Source organism: Petaurus breviceps, unplaced genomic scaffold, assembly GCF_028583685.1.
Source record: "Petaurus breviceps papuanus isolate PSGF00001 unplaced genomic scaffold, PetGlider_PUasm1.0 90778, whole genome shotgun sequence".
Classification (NCBI taxonomy): domain Eukaryota; kingdom Metazoa; phylum Chordata; class Mammalia; order Diprotodontia; family Petauridae; genus Petaurus; species Petaurus breviceps.
In genome coordinates, this window is record NW_027187343.1 from 2,388,626 (window position 1) to 2,409,836 (window position 21,211).

At 38.2% G+C, this 21,211-nt stretch overlaps 2 protein-coding genes across 2 annotated transcripts in view; one reads left to right on the forward strand and one right to left on the reverse strand.

The window, feature by feature from the left end:
* LOC138146985 (kinesin-like protein KIF28) overlaps positions 1 to 816 on the forward strand; it is a 47,160-nt gene extending 46,344 nt beyond the window's left edge. Inside the window, exon 21 of the mRNA XM_069069130.1 lies at positions 167 to 816. Coding sequence (XP_068925231.1) covers positions 167 to 420 — 254 coding nt within the window. The 3' untranslated portion in view covers positions 421 to 816. The remainder of the gene's footprint in view (positions 1 to 166) is intronic.
* On the reverse strand, positions 601 to 20,080 carry SCCPDH (saccharopine dehydrogenase (putative)). Its single transcript, XM_069069131.1, has 12 exons — positions 19,747 to 20,080; positions 16,879 to 16,991; positions 16,169 to 16,249; positions 14,147 to 14,276; positions 11,203 to 11,252; positions 9,095 to 9,225; positions 7,885 to 8,002; positions 7,058 to 7,177; positions 6,913 to 6,969; positions 4,884 to 4,995; positions 3,402 to 3,483; positions 601 to 2,082 (listed from the first exon to the last, which is right to left on the reverse strand). Exons 1-12 carry the CDS (start codon positions 19,937 to 19,939, stop codon positions 1,977 to 1,979), a joined length of 1,293 nt encoding a protein of 430 aa, XP_068925232.1. The 5' UTR covers positions 19,940 to 20,080; the 3' UTR covers positions 601 to 1,976.
* Positions 20,081 to 21,211: the final 1,131 nt, after the last annotated feature.

The following is a 21,211-nucleotide window of genomic DNA, read 5'->3' on the forward strand; positions in this document are numbered from 1 at the left end:
GTAATTCTTCGGCATTACTGAAAGTTCTCACTTAACAAGATGGTGTAAGTTTTGCAAACATAGTTTTCTCTTTTCCACTAACAATTACTTTAAATGGCCTATGCCTACATATTGGATTGAGTAATGCTGAAGAAAAAAAGACAAAACAAAACCTCCTCTCTTCCAGATCATAAGCTATCCAGTGCATCCAGAACAACTGCACAAGGAGCATCCCATAGAGACGCTCCCCAGATGTACATTCCTCGGACCAGCTACGATGCTGACTTCGCCAAAGCTCTTAAGGGCTTCTACCAAAGTATGAACATAGTGCAAGGACATTTTCTCAAGCTAAGACATAACAGGCCTCCTGTAAGTAAACTGCTACTTCCATCTTCTATGGGTAAATGGATTTTTTCCCCAATACATTTAGCAGCATCCTAGAAGGCATTAGTCACTAAACTTCTTTTGCCTACCCAAATGTGAAGAGTTAACTTCTGTGGGTAAGAGTAGAAATGAGGTTTAGAATGTGGTCCTCAGCTAAGCTCTATGTGACAAAGCCAGGGCCTCCTTAGTTATTACATTATTCCAAAAAAAAACAAAAAAAACCCAAAACACATCTACTCTTACTCATTTTGGTTCATTTATTTTTCAGGAAGATGATCAAATGTTACGTCCTTTTACACAAAGACAATCACATCTCTTAAAGGACATTGGTGAACTACTTGAAGCCAGCCTGTGGAAACTGAAAAATGATGTTGCTCTTATAGTTAAGAAGAAGAGAGAGAGTTTAGCGCATACCAAATATCGAGGCTCCAGCTTCCCATAAAACATTTAAGATTCACTTTGATTAACTTGTTAATATTAATGCTGGTTCACTAAGTACTTATGTTTTATAAAAGAGGATGAATAGGTTAGTTTCTGATCAAAAAATTTTCTGTAGTTTGAAAATGAAATCTGTAGGTACAGAGGACAAATTGTAAATGGCTTTAAAACCCTAAATTTTTTAATTATTTGTGATCATTTAAAACAATAGCTTTAAATACTTCATGTGTATAATAATTAGGTAAGGAAACTCTTTAAAGCAAAAGCTATTTCCAGTGACAACCCTAAAGACATTTTAAAAAGCTGTACTATTTTATGTATTCAGATTTTAATTCTGAATAAGACAGCATGATAAGTGTTTGGGTCTAAGGGAGAAACACAAACCAGAATGGTCTTGGAAAAAGCGGGTCCATTCCCTCACATCCTACAAATGTATAACTGTGTGCCAGAGAGGTGCTTTTCTCAAGGTCAGACATCGCAAATACAAAGATGTTTTATTATTTTTTAGAATAGACTCTAAGACTATATGGCACGTGTTCAGTGTCTTTAAAAAACCATGTATAGCTTTCATGAGAACAATATACTTGAATGGAGAACCCAGTTTGTCCTAAAAAGTGAATGAGGAAAAAACTTACTTTGGGTACTGAAAATTAAAGAAAAATCTTTATCAGCACACTCATATATAGTCTTTACAAATACAGTCAGAAGAAAAAAGAATCACTAAGTATTATTAGTAGATAAGTTGGGGCATGAGAAACACATTCATACTCCTATCAGTACACAAGCAGTCATCTAGATGGTACCTGTACTTATTCTTCATCTCATTAAATAACCAAAGCTGGTTAGAGGATAGTGAGAATCAAGCTCGAATAGCAAAAGGCACATAAAAGCATCAGGGAAACTCACTGGAAAGCTGCCCTTTGTGTTTCAGAACTCACTCCTCCCACCTGATCAGCCATTTCACATCTATCTAAGGGAAATATCTGCTGTCCTTTTTAGATCCCTCTGACAAGCAATGATATCAGTTAAGAATTGCAACTTAGCGCATGTGTACCAAGCACAAACTACTTTTTATGAAAGCCTTTTTGTTCTGGTCATATGGAATTATCTTAAGAATTTCAAGAGTCAAATGGAAAAGGTGTTAATTCATGCAATTTTATAAATATTTCTAATATTTAGACTTCAGAACTGCTAACGACATTGAATTCAATGCCACATTGGTTGAGTCTTTCAATCAGCTTGGTTTTGGAGAAAGCGGCTCCTGGTGTAAAGACACCACCTCTGGAAAACAAGATAAATTAGAATGTTATAACAGATATCCAAGTCCTGATCCTTTTTAACCTGCTGCAGAATTATTTTGCAGACTGCTTCCAACAAATATGTAGGTTACAGTAGAATCAAAAGTCACACAATTCTTAAAACTCTGAAGGATACAACTTTTTTTTCTTATGATCATTTCCACTCTCAATTATTTAAATGAACATCTATTATACTGAAGGAAATCCAATGCCATCCTCATTTGGATCAGTTAAGTACCCTGACACCACACCCCCAGGGGGCCTAATCTGTTCTGTTTGGGACTCTCAGTCTAGCATGGAGCTATACTCAACAATTCCTCCCTCCCCACCAAATACACAGTAATTAACTCAAGTCAAACCTTGCTTCTGGAAAGGGCACATGGTTAATTAACAGTGTAGGAGCTCTCTACACATCCCTGAATTCCCCTGGTTAAATTATTCTCTCTAAGCAGATGATTACTAAATCTATCCAGCCCTCATCTTTCTCCTACTTAATAAACTTCACCACCTCTAGGATCAGAAATGAAACGTCTCTGTTTGGTATCTGAAGTTCTTCAGGACTTGGTCCGGCTTTCTGGTCCTCTAACACTCCCTTCACACGTTCTCCACAGTCCTGTCCTACTAATCTGCCTGCTGTTCCTCACCCACTTTATGCCTCACTCTCCTAACCTCAAGGCAGAATCTCTCACTTCTTTTAGGATTCAGCTCAAGCACCCATCTACTCCAAGAGGTCTTTTCTGGTCCCTCCCATCCCCCTAAGGTGAGCTTCCAAGCCCTCTGTTATTTGTCTTCTATGGACCAATGTATGTGTATGTTGTCTCACCCCAATCCCCAACCCTTAACAAATGCTTACTAACTGTTTTAGGCCCTGCCCAATTTATTTTTTAGGTTCTAAAAGCCTGTAGTCTCAAATTACTTTGCAGGGTTTTCCTATTGTTATAGTAACAGTTCAATTCTCCATTAACATGGTTCAATAAATGAAACTTGGAACAAACTATCCCATTCCCTCTTAAATGTAAATACTCTCATTAGCAACAGTATATAGCTCAGGACTGATTACCGGGCAATAATTTCATCTTAGGCATGTATAGTTAAACAGCAAGACTTTTTCATCTAATCTTGGGATCCATGTCCATTTTTAGAAGCAAGTAGTTAATAGAAATAACCAGTTCATAAAATAATTTGAATGTCCCTGTATCTTTGGATCTTTGGAATTGGAAATACTGAGAATCACCAAAAAAAGCAAAAGTCTAACAGCTATAGATGGGCTACTTCTTCTAAGAATTAAGAAAACCAACTCACCCCTTAGGAAGGTCAGAGGTATCTTTTAAAAGAGTCACGGCTGCCTGAACCATTGCTATGGATGTAGCCATATAACCAGCTTCTACAGAAAATATTTTATTAAAAGAAAAAGAAATTAGAGCACTATTTATTCAAGGTCACATAATCCAAAGAAAATTTTTTTTGTCACTTTGTATAAAGAACTTTTAAAACTGAACCTACTTATGAAACCCAGTAACATAGGCTTGGGTCTTTGATTTTTATTTTTTCTTTTGAGGAGTTGGAGAGAAAATTAGAGTAATGGTTTCAAAGCTGTGTGGAAACTCCATTGATGCAGATCAGCAACTGATGAGTATTAAAGTCCATGAGAATGTTCTGAGATATGGAGAAGTCCCACAGTCAGTACACATCAGAAGCAAGACCTGAACAGGCCTTCTTGGCTCTAAGGCCAGTCCTTGATCCACTATGCCACACAGAGTAACTAAACTGTATGCTGTCTGCTTTTGCTATGTTCCACTTCCAAAAATCAGTTATCTAAGCTAATCTCTATTTCTTGAAAAATAAATAATTATGATTATTAAGCTTGCAATGGGATATACAATCAGTGATTACTCCCACACCTGTGAAATCAAAGGTCTGCTTTTCTTCCTCTTCAAAAAAAAAAGCATCAAAAGTTAAAACAGGTCATAGTCAGTGATCACCTGTCATATAAGGAGAGTAAAAACCAACCCACTTTAGAAAATCATTTGAGAATCTGAAAACAATGCCCAGTTGTAGGAATTTGGCTTGACTGATAAAAAAAAAAAAGTTCATGTTTTACAAATGCTACTCTCTATAGTTCTCTCTCTCTATTCAGACTACTGATATTATAATCAATTTTTATCGGCCAATTATCCCTTTTCAAATGAAAGCGCTAACTTTAGCCTCAACTTTTCCCAAATTGGAACTAATAAAACTAAATAATTAATTTTACTAAAGAAAACCATTGTGTTGGATGTTATTTATTGTAAATGCATTTATTCTCTTGCCATATTTCATTTCAACTTGATTCATGTAATTTATGCAAATACATTCCTAATATGATTCAGCTTCTCCCCTTAAATCCAATGCTTCATTGTAGAGGTCATCTTGGATTCTCAAAGGCAATGAAAGCATAGTATAAACCCAAGCAGAGAGTATAAAAACTGAAAAAGCCTCAAATACAAATCTAACAACAAATTAGATGTCTGTTATCTGGGGACCAACCCTAGCTAAAATTAGAGAGACTCATCATCAAAAGATTGGCCTCTACATAAGAAATGAGTTGCTATAGCCAAAAATTTCAAATCTCTATGATGGTAGGGCAGGTTTGGGATTTAGATAAATAAAGGAAGGACCCAAATGAGTCAAATCATGGATCTCTGAAGTGGAAAAGAATCAGCTTCTATTTTTAAATGGCTGTAGAATGTATACATTCCAAGTTTACAAGAAGAAAAACTCAATGTACCTAAATCACAAACATACCTGGTCCTTTCACTTGGGTGCAAATTTTAATATTGGGTTTGCCATGTTTTGTAGTGTGGTCCTGGCTATATCCTTGACCAAAGAAGGTAAATGTAAATGAAGCATCATCCATCTGCAAAAGACAAAATAAAGAAACATGTACTTAATATATTTTTCTTCTTTGAATATAAGAATGCCTGTTGTTCCCTAATCCATAAAATTCCCATTTTCAGAACATGAAAACCAAGATTCAACTTGATAAATCATATCAATCCTTTGGGCAAGAAAAAAAATTCTAACTTCTTTGATATTTCCAATTTTCAAAGCGATTACCCAAATAAAAATTCCTTATTAGTATTTCAATCTGCTTGGTTCTTATTTCAGAAAAATTAAAATCACCTAAAAGTCCATTCATCCCATTAATATTCTCACACTATATTCCCTTCAGTTCTACATAATAGCTCTGCCTCCCCTGTACCTTCCTTTGTTAAGAAAATGTTACGTGCCCCTAAAAAGATACCTGACCATTCAACAACTATTTATCAAGCACCTTATAAACCTTAGTCCTTTCCCTCTAGGACTTTACAATCTAGCTGGATAGATAAAACATACACACCTAGATAGATATACATACACCCCCAAGTGTACATGTATATGCACACATGTACATGTGTGCACAAATATGTATACTTACACAGGTATGCATATGTGTGAATATACCTGCATGTATATATGTACAAATACATGCATACAACCACGTAACTATGCTACACAAAGTCAATGTGCATACTAATGGTAATGACAAAAAGGTACCAAGGGAATTAAAAAAAGTGTTTTTTGTTTAAGGTAAAAAGAGAAAGCTTCCAAGGAGATACAATCTGAAATGGCTCTTAAAGAATAAGATGGATTTCAACAAGAGGCAAAAAAAGATGTTCAGAATATGCTAAGTAAATCAACCAGTCTGTCCAACCTGGAAGATCTGTGTAGAGAAATTGTGTGAGATAAGTGGAAAGGAGGCTGTGGGCAGACAGAAAGGCTTTACAATTATGACTGATGGCTGTTGGATTTTATCCTGATGGTAATAAGCAGCCATGAGAGGTTTAGAGTTTCAGAGTTACATAATCAAAAGGAAAGTTTAGGAAGATTAATTTGATGGTGGTGTGTAGAGTGAACATATGGATACCACTTAGGACAGGGGTTCTAAATCTAGTATCTTAGAATCTGTGGGGTCTTGGGGTAAATAGTTTGATAATTATTTCAAAATAAATGGTTTGCATGTAATCCTATGTATTTTATTTTATGCATCTAAAAGAATTATTTTCAGAAAGTATAGGTTTTTCCTAACTACCACAGGGGTCCAAGACAAAAAAAGTTAAAGCCTTCAAATTGGGACATTAATACAACAGACCAGGTATGGACCTGAAATGGCCTTTTCAGTGTAAGGATACCAAACAGGCCTTGGTCTTAGTGGTTAATTAGGTGTTGAGGAATAAAGGCAAGAGAAGGGTCAAAGATGATTTTTCTATTTAAGCTTATTTTTCAGTCGTTTTTCAATTGTGTCCAACTCTTCATGATGCCATTTAGGGTTTTCTTGACAAAGATTCTTGACAAAAGCCATTTCCTTCTCCAGCTCATTTGACAGATGAGGAAACTGAGTCAAACAGGGTTAAGCGACTTGCTTATAGTCACACAGCTCTGAAACCAGATCTGAATTCAGGAAGAGGGATCTTCCTGGAGGCCCAGCACTACTACGCCACCTACATGCCCTCCTGTAACCCAAATGTTAAAGATAAAGGGACACAACATAATTAAAAACCTTACTATATTCTCAGTATGCAAAACCAAAGATGAAAAATATTTTTAAAACAATCAAAAACTAAAGGTTCAATACATATTTAAGATGAGGATTTAATTTGTTATCCAATGGGGCAAAGGGGATATGAAATGGACAGCATACACAGGTGTTGGGAAAAAACTAAGAGTTATTATGCCCAAGTTTGATGATCTAAAACAATTTGGAAAAAATACTTTATAAACAGAAAAGGATTACCTGTTTCTGTGTTGGTCCTTGTTGTGAGAAATACCCAAAGGAGAATAACCACGGAAACTAAAGAAAAAAACACCTGGAGTGAATTTTAATGGAACAAGTGGACAAAGGCTTCATTTAAAACTTAAACACTGACAGCCATACTTACTTTTACTAGAAGTTGTCTTCCAATGCTAAACTTCACAAAGAGTAAAAAGAAAAGTCCCGCAAACATCAGTTTAATAACGGAAGTGAGGCCTCCAACAGTCATGTAAGCAGCGTACTGCACCTAAAGAAAGAGCCCCAAGCTGTGAAGTGACGCTCTGTATCTTGGCTACATTAATTAATATAAAGATAAGCTTTTAATTTATAAAGTTATAAAGATTATAAATCACTTAGTTCTTACATACAGACTGTGGAGTGAGGGGGAGAATTCAGTAAAAATAATGTTATAAATGCTGTTTAAGTTCCTAGGGCAACACAGGAAAACTCATCTTAACTCATGATATTACAGAACAGTATGGAGCACCACCTTGAATAACAATGTTTCTATGTGAATTTGTTCCTAATTCCAACTTTGGGCACCAGAAACATCCCCCAGAGGCAGCCCTGGCATGGGACAACAAGTGTCAAGCAGCAGAAGGTTACAGCAAGAGTAAGAAGGGAAGAAGCTGTCCAGGTGTACCACATATGGAAAAGGCTACTCCCATGGCCACAGCAATGAACAAGTAGCCAGCCACTGCTGTTGTGATATTATAGACTCAAAAGTCAGGTAGCTAAAATTTAATAAAAGTAATAAAAACCAAATTATGTTCCTTGGGAACCATCTGGTCCTACCTACTTAAAGATTCTGGTTTACATCCAAATAATGAAATGAGCATTGTTTAGCTCTTTTATTTTGTTACTTTAAAAACACAAGATTTCTATTTAGGAAGAATTAATAAGGGAAAATATAGGGTGCTCATTCATAGACGAACTTTAATCATATAAACATACTGGTGTTTCTTGCAAGTTTTCATACAAGAACCGCTGTGTCCGTTTCACAACAGAGGCATCAGCTCCCATGAATGGAATAGAATATTCATGTAGTTCACTACAGTACGAAACAGGCCATCTGAAAGAGAAACACAAAATGAGGGCTTCCGTCATTTCTGCTTAGAAGCAATGTCTTTAAAAAAAAAAAATCAGGGAAAGATGTGGTGACCCTCTAATGGCAATGACAACATGAAGGCTGAGATCTGCTCTGAAGTCAGATTGGTTCTCTTTTCCTTACTTCCTGTCTCCATGACGAGAAGTTCTGGAGCAAATCAAGAGTGCTCTGCACACAGTGGGTTCTAAAGATCCATGCCATAATTCCTTTTTGTCAATACCCTCTGAAGACATAAAAATTCTAGATTAAAGAACCCATATCTCAACAGGCAAACCCTAAAGGCACTAGACAGCTTTTACCAACAGGCTTCCCGATTACAGTTTTTTCCACACACACAAAAAAAAGCTATTGAGATACATCAGAGCAGACAAGAGTATCATGTATTAAGACAGCTGAGTTCTAACACAGAAATTTTCATTGCCAATGAAACTTGACATTGAGTAATAAAAGTTATTCCAAAATTACTTTTACTCTCAGGTTCTAAATATATTATACAAAGAATATTCCTTGTTAGGGTGATTTTAATTATAACTTCAAGTTCCTTTTTTTATCTTTTTAGTCTAATTGATACACTGATCACAGATCCCACACATTTCTTTTTTTTAATTTTTTATTATTTTTTAAATTGTTATAAGTTTATTTACTTTTAGTTTACAACATTCAGTTCCACAATCCCTTGAGTTTCAAATTTTCTCCCCCTTCCTCTCCTGCCCCCCACCATGGTGGCATGCAATCAAGTATAGGATCTACAAATAACTTCACATTAAACATTAGTCAGGTTGTAAAGAAGGATTATAAGTAACGGAATGAACAATGGGAAAGAAGAAACAAAATAAAACAAGAAAAAGAAAAGAGAGCAGGTAGTTTGCTTCAATCTGTATTCAGACTCTGTAGCTCTTTCTCTGGATTTAAGATCCCACACATTCTACAGTTGCTCTAATTAGTACACTGCAATCCATTCCTTCATAAATTATAATGAATAATCTTCAAGTGAGTAACAATATGCTTAGAATAATGCTTAGAGGTGCCTTATTAACAGATCTGAGGATTACATACCTTCTTTTCAATTTTGAACCAATAACTGGAACAGGTTTCATATTTGATTGCTTTCGTAGGTTTCTTAAACGCTTCTGGTCACCAAAACCATGAACAGCTGACACCCAAGTGCCATCATGAATACACAATCCCTGATGAAATATTTCAAATGATAAAATACTTCAGAAGTGGCAAATCCTATACACACACACACACACACACACACACACATACACACACACACACCCCACCTGATCTTATTGTGCATTATTACAGTATATATTAAACTGCTGAAATTGTCTGAGATACTATCAGTTATCTAACAGAGAAGCAAAGAGAGACTTTCATAACTGGTTGGCTTCCCCCAGAAGTTATTAGCTTTAATACATTTACTGTTACATTCCCTCTTTGACACAGGACAGCCCATCTGTATCTCTGGCAGCCACTGTTCATGTTCTTTCCAGCAACCCTGTACCATTCCATCCCTTTATCACCAAATCATATTTCTTCCTGCAAAGTGGAACCTATTGGCTAAACCTCAGTCAAACACCCACTGTAGAAACCTCTTGGACCACATGACCCTACCTGATTTTTTTCATACTACTCCTCAAAGAACATTCTATTTATTATCTGCTTAAATTACAAGTTAAAAAGCATTGACACTTTCATCATCCTCTAAGGTGCAGTTTGGTAATTAAGTAAATCAATAAACCAAATATGCCTGACACCAATGTTAATACGACATACAAGATAGTGAATCAACATTCAATTGACATAGTACTGAGTCATAATTAGGTATAAATAATGCTGGAGGTCAGAAAACCCAAATATAAATTTTACTTCCTAATTTTACGTAGGGTCAGCCTGGTCAACAACTAGCTATTCTGTTCCCATCCCAACTACCATGGAGCAGACTTAGTGTGCCAAGGGCTACCCAGACTAGGGTGGGAATCAGAGATATTTTTTTGCCATGGTTTACGTTAGACCCTTCTCATCTGAGTAACAGCCTGGAAAGTAGAAACCCTGACCCTATAAGTAACAGTTTGACACCCAGAAAAATAAAAAAATAAAAAAGATTTGAGGACTTGAAGCTGGGTCTCCTAAGAGAAAACCTATAGAAACTAAGATTACAAAAGCATTTCTAACCAGGGAGGGGGTTTATTGACGTCCGCAGTAAAAATCAAGCCACAGGGGCGGCCAGGTAGCACAGCGAGTAAGAGCACCGGCTCCAGTGTTGAGAAGACCTGGAGATCGAATCCCGGGCTCAGACACTTAGCACCCACCCAGAAACACCTGGCCGTGTAACCTTGAGCAAGTTACTTAACCCCAATTGCTTAGGGGTGGCCAGGTGGCTCAGCGAGTAAGAGCACTGGCTCCAGTGTTGGGACGACCTGGAGATCAAATCCCGGGCTCAGACACTCAGCACCACACCCAGAAATAACTGGCTGTGTAACCTTGAGCAAGTTACTTAACCCTGATTGCTTAAAAAAAAAAAAAATCAGGCCACTGTTTCCTGCAGTTCCAGAAGGTCTAGTCAGGCAGTCTTACTTGCTTACTCCTTTCCCTCTGAAGACCCCTGGCTCTATCACCTAGAAGAATCCATAGTTACGCTTCCCCAAATTTTCTGGCAGGGGAACTCATAATCTAGGATGCCTGGCCTGACAAGTATTCACACCTCCAAGTTTGGGGAAAGAATAAGAATAGGAGAACTTGGAGCTCTACTTTAAAGGAGGGCAAAATGTTCTGTGAGAGCAATTTCCCCCTCCTACCAAAAAGCCAAAGATTAGGCTGTCAGGGCCTCAAGACTGGGAAGCAGAAGTAGGGAACTGGTTGTTTCTTCTGACCAGCCCAAAGACAGGAAAGGAAAAGCCAGGCTTATATAAAGGCAGGGTACATAGTGTGGTTTTGAAAAGGCCAAAAACATCTCCCTTATATTGCTTCAAATTCTATCAATAAAGGGAATGATGTGTTTTGGAAGTAAGTAAACTAGAGCTGGGAGAAGGGAGGACAGGGCAACAGAATGGAAGAGGAGAGTGAGAGTTCCTTTTGGAAATGGACATAAAGGCAGTATGAGCACACAATCTTTCTCTGGATGTTTTTAATAACTTTAAAAAGCTCACAACACTAACCTCAGGTCCTGAATTTATTGTCAGGAAACTTTCAACAGCAGTCAGAGTACCTTAAAAGTAGGGAAAACAGTAAAGCATCAAAAAATAAAATATAATTATCCATAAAAGATTAAATTTCTCCATTTACTCCTCCTTACCCCTGACCCAGTTTTAATATAAACAGCTGGATACTGGGACTGAGAGACAGACGTCCTGGACCCTAGCCTCAGCTTGTAGCCAATTAAATACATGCTAACAGAAAATATCCAAGGTCCCTGGAGAGTTCATCCCTGGAGAGAGCCAAGTGACCAAGCCAGTACATCAACAGTCTAAACACAAAGAAGAACACACACAAATCTAAAGGTTTGAGAATTTGAAGGTAGTTGCAGCCGGCCTCTTCCTGGCTGAATGACATGAGGATCAACATAGGATTGGAATATTCTCTTTTTTTAATTGAAATATAGAAGTTTAAATTGACTTAAGAATGACAAGTCATATTTTGGGCAGTTTGCAATATTTTTAATAACCCATGTAAACCATGACTGGACCCCACTACTTCACCTAACAATTCATAGTCATCAAGGTGAGACAATAGATAGTGATGAACTTGAAGTAAGGTTGACTGACATTCAAATCTCACCTTTAACTGACTGCTGCCAATCATTTAGCCTCCCAAAGCCTCAGTGTCTTTATCTGTAATAACTGACATCTGAAGATAGTATTATCACCATTTTGTAAATTTAAGAAACTCAGGCTGTGCAAGGTTAAGCAAATTGCCGATGGTCCCACAGCTACTAAAAGCCAGAAATGGGATTTGAATGCAGGCCTTCTGGATTTCAAGTCCAACACACTATGTGTACCATTCTATATCACCTCTATAAAACAGAGAAATCTATAATGTGCTTTATAAACTTTAATAATGGCAATACAAATTCCAATTATCATCTACCTATTTAACTTTAGGAGCAATTTCAGGCCTACAGAGCTGCAGGTGCTGGAAGGCCTCCTAATGAACTTAGGTATGTTCAAACACTTGTACATGCTATAGCTTAGTATACAATCTACAAGTACTATCAACTGAAGAATTCATTTCCAAATCGTACTTAAGATTACCTAACATATCTGTATATAAAAAGTATCCTGAAGAAATCTTAAAATCATTCATAGGTTAATTGGAAAAGAAAGTGCAGATATAGTAATTTTTTGGTCCAAAAGTCATTAAACTTTAAGTATGATCCAGTCTAAACTCTTTATTTTACAGATGAGGAAACTAAAGCCCCCCCCCCCCCCCCAGTTTACAAGACATGACCAAAGCCCCATGGCTGATAACACACTGTCCAGGGACCTTGATACCCCACACAGTGGTCTTTCCATTGTTCCTAGTATAGCTTCTGTCACATCAGGATTATCTTTAAATGTTGCCCAATCAACAGTTCAAAAAAACTAAATAAAATAAGCAGTGCCATGTTGTAAAAACAAAGAAAATGATTCTCATTTGCCTTCATTTTTAGACAAGATGTCTGAAAATTTGGAAGGAAATACTGATCAAACTGTTAAGATCAATAAAATTCTTCTGGAAGAGAATAGTGACTTTGGATTTTTTTTTTTTTGTCCAGATCTGTGATTTCAAAGGTGTAGGGATTTCTCAGGGATACAAACATCCTGCACTGATGCAGATCAGCAATGATTTGTAACTCATTGTTTAATTGTCTGAAGCACAATTGTAACTGACTATGACCTTGGTTAAACAATTACTGTTTCAGAGGCAGATTGAACACATATCTTCCTGACTCCAAGGCTAAAATCTCAATCCACTTATAATGTAATGCCAAGCAAAGGCAACTTCCCAAGGTTCAAAATACCAACATAGGTGCTCTCCATTTTATTCAGTGAAAAATTAAGAACAGAGCAGATCAAAATATGACATCATTCAAAATACAGCATTTACTAAGTGTGATTTAATCAAGTACTACCCCACCTCTGGACATTACATTCATTTAATCAATCACAAAGCCCCTGTTCTAAATTCTACTCCACCCCTAGGCTGTACATTCAATTTAGTCCAATCTTTTTTCCTGGGGAGACAAAGCTTAGCAGGGCCACAAGATACATTGTCAGTGTCTTCATTAATTCATTCTCTGTCTGCAGAACAGTCCTAGGACCCCTGAAAACATTAGCAAAACCCCCTTCCAGGATTTCTGTCAACATACAACAAGAAAATCCTTCTTCAGGGCTTCTGAACCAACAGCAAGGTTCCCAGCCCTCTGCAATAACAGGACTGTCTTTCACCAGTGGACAAATCTGGCAAAACAACATCAAAACAGACAAAGTACCAGCATAACAGCCATGTCTCCTCAGTCCTTGGCTTGCTCTGGGTGGCAGCTCTCAAAAGTCCTGGGCAATTCAAAGTGGCCCTCAGCAATCCTCTCTGTCTCTCTCTGCCTCCAAGGTGCTGCTTCCAAAAAGTTCTTCTGCCTCTCTCTTTTCTTGTGCCTCTCTAAATTCACTTCACCAGCTCCTCCAAGTTCAGCCCTCTCTTTTCATGTCAACAAGTCCATCCCACAAGTGGGATTAACAAGCTCTGGGTTTTAACACAATCAAACCAAAAACCAAGCCAATACAGGGGGATCTTTAAATTCCATTACTATTACACCACTACACCCTGGTGCCTCTTGAATTTAAATTAGGAAAGATTAGGGGTAAAATGCTTATTGTTTTATTAGATATTCCATTATTTCTCCCATTAAAAAAGTTCTCCATAGTTTCAAAAATTTAGGAAATTTTGCATTTAAAAATCATAACTAAATTAAAAACAATTTTCAAGTCCCACAAAATTTGACAATTCATCATTATTCTTCAAACTAATTAATTTTATTTATTATTCATCTTCACATTATTCATCAAACTAATCACAAACATCAAACTTCTATGCTACTTAAATGAATTACTGCTTATTAATAATTACCTTTCATTTTATTTCTGGTATATAATACTCCTAGATCAGCCGGAATGGAATCAAAACCACTGCTTCCAATGACATATACCCCTTTCTCTGCAGCTTTTTCATGATACTTCCAATACATTTCTTCCAGAAACTGAAAAATAAAGGAAAAATGTAAGAATATAATATTCAATATAAAGGGTTAGCTATGTAGAGTAGTTATAGATGGGGGAACTGTTTTTAAAATGAAACTTTTAAAACAACAAAGCTTCAGTAGTGGAAACTTACCTCTACTGCTGGCATAACAACAATTTTGTGATTTAACTTTCCTTTACGTAACAAAGTTATCTGCACTGGTCCTAGACACTTTTGGTTTTAGGAACATCTTTTTTAGAGCTTTATTACGCACATAATACTTGACTGTCACTTTGTTTTGAAAGTATAGGTGAGTGCTTCCTTCAGAGATTTCCATGCAGACATCTAGATTTGTAAGACAGACCTTTAAACTTTTTGTTGTCACAAAGAATTGGAAACAAAGGGGGTACACCTAGGAATTGGAGAATGCCTAAAAAAATTGTGCCTTAAGAAATGACAAAAGGAATGGTTTCAAAAAAATTTGGGAAGGCTTGTATGAATTGATGTAAAAAAAGAGTAAGCCAGGGGCAGTTAGGTAGCACAGCAAGTAAGAGCACCAGTCCCAGTGTCGGGATGACCTGGGGATCGAATCTAGGCTCAGACACTTAGCAGCCCAGAAACACCTGGCCATGTAACCTTCAGCAAGTTACTTAACCCCAATTGCTTTAAAAAAAAAAAAAAGAGTACACCAAATCAAGAAAATATAATATATAGTAACAACATTGTAAAAAAAAAAAACTTTGAAGGACATAAGAACTCTGATCAAAGCAATGACCAAGCTACTACTGAGAACCAATAATAAAGCAAGCTACCTACCTTCTGGAATAAGAATAATGGAACCAAGATGTAAAATGAGATATATATTTTTGGACATGGCAGATGTATGGCTTTTTCTTGTTTGACTATGCTTATTTCTTACAAGGATTGTATTTTTCTTTTTTTTAATGAGAGGGGAAGATTTAGGGAAGAGGGGGAGATAGTGACAATATTGCCCTTAAAAATAAGAAGAGAAAAAAGGATCTTTAATAAATTCAACATTCAAAGCTAACCTGGTTGTGTTTCTAAACTTCTGTTCATTTAACTGTCAGTCATTTTCAAATATAACTATATTTGAAACTAACTATATTACTAACTTCTTGCAAAAATGGTGCTGAAAAGGGAGGTTAGGTGGCGCAGTGAGTAAAGCACCAGCCCCGGAGTCAGGAGGACCCGAGTTTGGTTCTGGCCTCAGACACTTAACACCCACACACACAAAAAAACTAGCTGTGTAACCTTGGGCAAGTTACTTAACCACAACTGCCCTCCAAAAGGCAAAAAAAAAAAAAATGCTACTGAAGTCATGTAACTGTTTAGAAAGGGACTAAATTAAGAGACTGACTGGATTAATGAAATTTCACTATGCTATTTGAAAAACATGAGTTAAAAGCCCCTCTTCCTTCCTCTTCCCATCCCTCTGAACTCTCCAGACTTTCCCACCATGTCAAAGCGGCATTCTCAGCCTGGAAGACCTCTCTATCTCTGCAGCCACTGACACCATCATCTCAGCTTCCTCTTGGGGAGTTCCTGCAGAATCCTCCAGAGGAAAGAGGTACCAGGCCAGCCACGCTCACTTCCCTCCCAGCTCTGCTCAGGACTCTCTGGTTTTCTCTCTCTCTCCTCTCCTCTACCCACTCACTTTTCATCTCCCTTTCCTGTGCTGTTTTCCTCCATTAGAATGTGAACTCCATGAGAACAAGGAATTCTTTCTTTTTGTTTGTATTTGTATTTTCAGTGCTTAGCATAGTGCCTGGTACTTAGCAAGTGTTTTATAAATGTTTTTCGATTGAACTCCCTTCTAATTTATAAACAAGATTAAATATTCACAAATTATGCTTACTTTATCTTATTTTAAATCATTCACAGTTTATATACCTGTGGTTCCCCAGAGATGTCAATATAGCTAGCTCCATTTTCAATACATGCTTTGACCACAGGTTCTCCATAAAATCGATACTAAGGAAAAAAAAAAGATACATAAATTATCTTTTTAGGCAGTTAAAATGAAGTAAATGCTCTCAATCTTGCCTAACAATGGGAATTGTTAGAGGAAAAGAAACATTTCTTCTGGTTAGTAAGACCACACTATAATCATGATCTAATGCTGTGTTTTTTAGTAAAGCACTAATGATATACCATGTGTAGAGCTCAGGCTCTTGTACTCTATTGATAGTGCTGATTAGATGTTTTCACTGAAATATCCACACTTTCACCTTATTCCCCTTATGACCAACAATCTTGCTTTTGTGAGAACACTGATGGTCAGGCTTAAAGTTAATCTATAGTCCTGAAAAAGAAATTCTCTCTTTAATGCTGCTGAGTAGTATGAAAATTAAGCCTGCAATCTCACTCTCAAATGAAGTTAAATAGTACGAACCAGTACTATATAGAATAATGAAAAGAATCCCTGGGAACATATCATTTCCCTTATCCTCAGGCCTTGCAAATGTCCGATAAGGATTAAGGACCTCCATGCTAACCACCCCCTTTCTTCCTACCTTATGTTCCTCTAGAATACAAAGTAGCAATTTTGCTGGAAAAGAACGTTTTGTTTGTCTCAATAAATAGAAAGGCTGATTACTTACTGGTCCTACACAATTGAGAACAACAGATGCTTGTTTAGCCATTTCATCAAGAGAGGCTGGATTAATGATATCACAGATTATTATACCAACTTCAGCTGGGAGTGTTGGCCTTTCTAGAAATGAAAAAAAAAATTATAAAAGAGATGGGATACAACATTAGATCCTCTGAATCTTTTAAAACAATACTAAAATAAACAATCTAAATCAACAAACATTTATTAGGTACCTATTACTTTCAAGGCACTATGCTAGGCAGTAAGAATACAAAGACAAAATGAAATAAAATTCAACCTCAAAAATCTTAACTATCTATTAGAAGGATGCAACAGGTAAACAGATAAAAAACTTCACACTAATTCTCAGTGAGAGCACCAACAACTATGTTTGCCCTAGGAAATGGCATCTGAGCAGAGCCTTCAAAGATTTTAAGAGGTATGGCAATGAAGAAAGTGTTCCCAGGTGTTGGTCAAGTTTAGATGGAAAATGAAATGCTGAATTCACAGGCAGGTTTAATAGGCTATTTTGGCTAGGGGCTCAGGAGTCACATTCTCTACCTTTTAAAACACATAAAGATTTTGCTTTACCCTAAAAACATGGCTGTTTTATTGAAATCTTTCACCAAGTAATAAGGAAGACAAGGTCTCTTGATCTTCACAATTTACATCTCATATATTTAGAGGAAACAATGTTCATATTAACAACTGTTTAAAAAAGTAAAAAGGGTTAAGTACATAATACCAATAATTTTTTAAAAAATAGCATAACCAAGTATGATCGATAACTCTTAATAATATGACAAGGTAGCTCAGGTGCCTGAACAGATTAGTCTATTAACTTTCTATGAATAGGAGTCTTCACAGTTGGGGGTAGAAGAGAGTAATGGGGGACATCGAGGTGGCACAGTAAATAGAGCACCGGCTCTGGAGTCAAGAGGACCTGGGTTCAGATGCGGCCTCAGACACTAAACACACACACATTCACATTCACACTCTCTCTCTCTACCTGTGTGACCTTGGGCAAGTCACTCAACCCCAATTGCCCTCCAAAAAGCAAAAAAAAAAAGAGAGAGAGAGAGTAATGGGTGTTGGGTTGGGCCAAACTTGAGATTTCTTGGGTATTCAGAACTCTCCAAAAGGCAGCTCCCTTTACCAATAAGCAAAGGAGCACCTGCTCTGCAATTTAGTCTTAGAGTGTTGCCTAGGGGCACTGAGAGATTGATTATACAACAAAAATTAAATCTGGTTTTCCAATCCACTCACCCATCAATAACTAAAAAAACTGAACACAATTCAAGATGAAAATTAACGGGAAAAAAGATAAAAAGAATGGAGAGGACAATGAAGGTGAGAGCTAAATTTATTGCAAGGAAGCTCACTCCATAATGCAGGGCGTTTAAGTCCCAACTCAGAGACCCACTGGGGGAATTTCTAACTTATTAAAAACTAGGAAAGAGGGGGGAGAAATGCACAACTATTATCATGCCTGTAATCTTATGGGCTCAGGTCGAAGGTCATGAGCACAGCATACTGCTCTTGAGAAAGATTGCATCATTTCACATTGTTTCAGCAATGCAATAGTTTTCCTGTTAACTCATAATCGAGTCGTTATGTGGCGTTGTGGATAGAACACTGGGAAGACCTGAGTGCAAATGTAATCTCAGACATTGGCTGTCTGACCCTGGGCAAGTCACTTAACCCTGTTTGCTTCAGTTTCCTCTTCTGTAAAATGAGCTGGAGAAGGAAAAGGCAAACCACTGCTGTACCTCTGCCAAGAAAACTCCAAAATGGGGTCACAGAGAAACGGACACAACTGAAAAAGGACTTAACAAGCTATACAAAGGAAAGTTTGCTGTTAGCTTTATTTATAATAGTGAAACACCAGAAATCGGCATGCTCAGCTCTTTGGGAGATGGCTCAAATAACAGTCTGGTTGCACCATAAAAAAAAATTACCTAGAAACAATTTACAATTTTAAGTCATGATGTAAAACAAAGTATTCTGACTCAGAAAAGCCAGTGACTACCGAATAAAAATAACAAAACCCAAATCCGCAAACAGAACAGACATCAGAAGGGAGGATGTCGTTTTGTAAAGTTTACCTTTTCCCCCTTTTAGCAAAATGAGCGGGTTATATTTAGGATTTTGTGCTGGATCTCATTTTTCCTATTAGTAAGTTTTTTATAAAAACATTTTTTTTTACGTTTGCATTTTCTATCAGGTTTCTTTCCCGGGCGCTGCCGGAGGCCTGGGGCTCTCTCCTTTCTCCTGGCCTCCATCCAAGCCTCAGATAAGATCCCTTCTGCAAGAATCCTCTCTGTCCTCCCCAACCTTAGCTCCTTCTCTCAACTGCCTCCCCTCCCCCACAAGGAATGCTGATGGTTTGCTCTGCCTCCAGTCCTCTCCTCTAGGAACTTAGCACAGTGCCTGGTATACAGCAGGAGCTTCATAAATGCTTGCTGATTTAGCTGACCTTGCCGTGTTCCCAAACCCCTTCCTGACAAGGGAAAACTAAAAGAGACTCTCGAGCTCACCATGCATCTAATTGTTAATTAGAATAATAATTAATAAAATGCGATTAATTAGTCCAAGGATATGACAATAGAAGGAAACTAAGGCAATACCGTCAGAAAGATGGGAGAAACTTAAACGGAGCGAAGAGAGAAAACTGAACCCTGTGAGAGCAGGGGTGGGAACTAGAGGGGAATGATGGGGCGCCACCGCCTGCAGGGAGCATGCGCGTGCACGTTGAGGCTGGTATTAGTGGGGGTCGGGAGGAAATGGAGGAAGTGGGAAATGACGGGGGCCGAGGAAGGTCTCAATATCCCAGGGGTCCGTCTCTTCCCCAGCAAAGGCTCCGCCCCCATTTTACCCAATTTCTGTGCTGCCTTCTCCAACACCTGCAGCAGCTTCTCCCGATTCCGACCTGCCACAGCCCAGGGCAGCGCGGAGCCTCGTAGCTCCGGGCTCGTCTGCTGCCGGGCCACCTCCTGAGCCACGAACTGGCCGGTGAAACCGGAGGCTCCAAAGACCACAAAGTGATAAGGCCTCTTTTCGGTCGCCATGACTAGCAACGAAAAGGACAAGGATCGCGACAGCTCAGACAGCGTCTACGCCAAAGACAAGGCATCCGAGAGCCGGCGCGTGCTCCCCGCCCGGCGGCTACGCCCACCACGGCGTGACGTCAGCGCCGTCATGGGGGCCGCCGCCTTCTCTCGGTGCCTGTTGTGGTGGCTGTTTCCTGGCTCGTGGCTTAGCATCTCTTCTCATCACTTTACTGCCAGTGGGGTGGGAGGGCCAGGCTTGCGCCTTCGGTTACAATTGCCCAAGAGGGAGGAAAAGGAAAAAAAGTCAGGAGCTTGACGGCACCTTGACATAGGCCTGGGGGAGGCCTTGATAGCAGGGGCTCAGGAGAGGCCGGACTGGTCACTCCAGACCCCCAGGGCTCCCCTAGAAGTCTCTTGGTTAGACCCAGCGGTGTCTTGGGTTAGACAGCATTTCGCAAAGTTTATTAAAATCACAAGATTTATGTCTAGAATGCAACCCTCACCTTTTTCAGATTGATAACTTGCTAGAATGTAGGCCCTCTAAGGGCAGAGATTGTTTCATTTCTAACATTGGATTTACATACTAGGTGTGGAGTAAATGCCAAGATGGGACAAGTAGTAGGCGAGGGGCGAGGCTCTGCCAGGATTTAAGCTCCATTCTTTTGACTCCAGTTCCAGCGTCATTTGTCATTTCCACCCACCATGATAGGTATCATGGATTACTGGATACTTTCAGGGGCGGAAGGGGACATAAGAGGCACAAAGTTGCTGAAGGCGAAAAACAAATGTATTGTTTGGTGACTATCAGAAGATGAATTTTTATTTTAGACTGCCTTGGGTGGACATAAGCACATTCTGAGTCCTATATAGAACTTTTCTATCATAATTAAACATCCTAGAGTTTGTGCTCTTTCTATTGATATACTTTTGAGAACATAGGGCAGTTGTTAACTAATAATTGTTAACACGGACTTCCTTTGGCAATCTAATGATTTTTTGTGACTGTCGCAGAATAGTGCTGTTTTTTAAAATATTTTTTTAGGAGGCAATCTGGGTTAACTGACTTGTGGAAGGTCACAGAGCTAGTATCTGAGGCTGGATTTGAACTAAAATTTTTTTAAAGTTTACAGACACTGGGATAAAAAATCCCTGTACTACCCTCACTCAATCACACTCCACTGTGATATACTGGAGTGTGTTTTTAGTAGAAGGGGAATATAGTAATAATAATGCATATTGAAGTATGTCATTGGAATAACAACTGACCTGGAAAATAGATCTGGGAGAGAG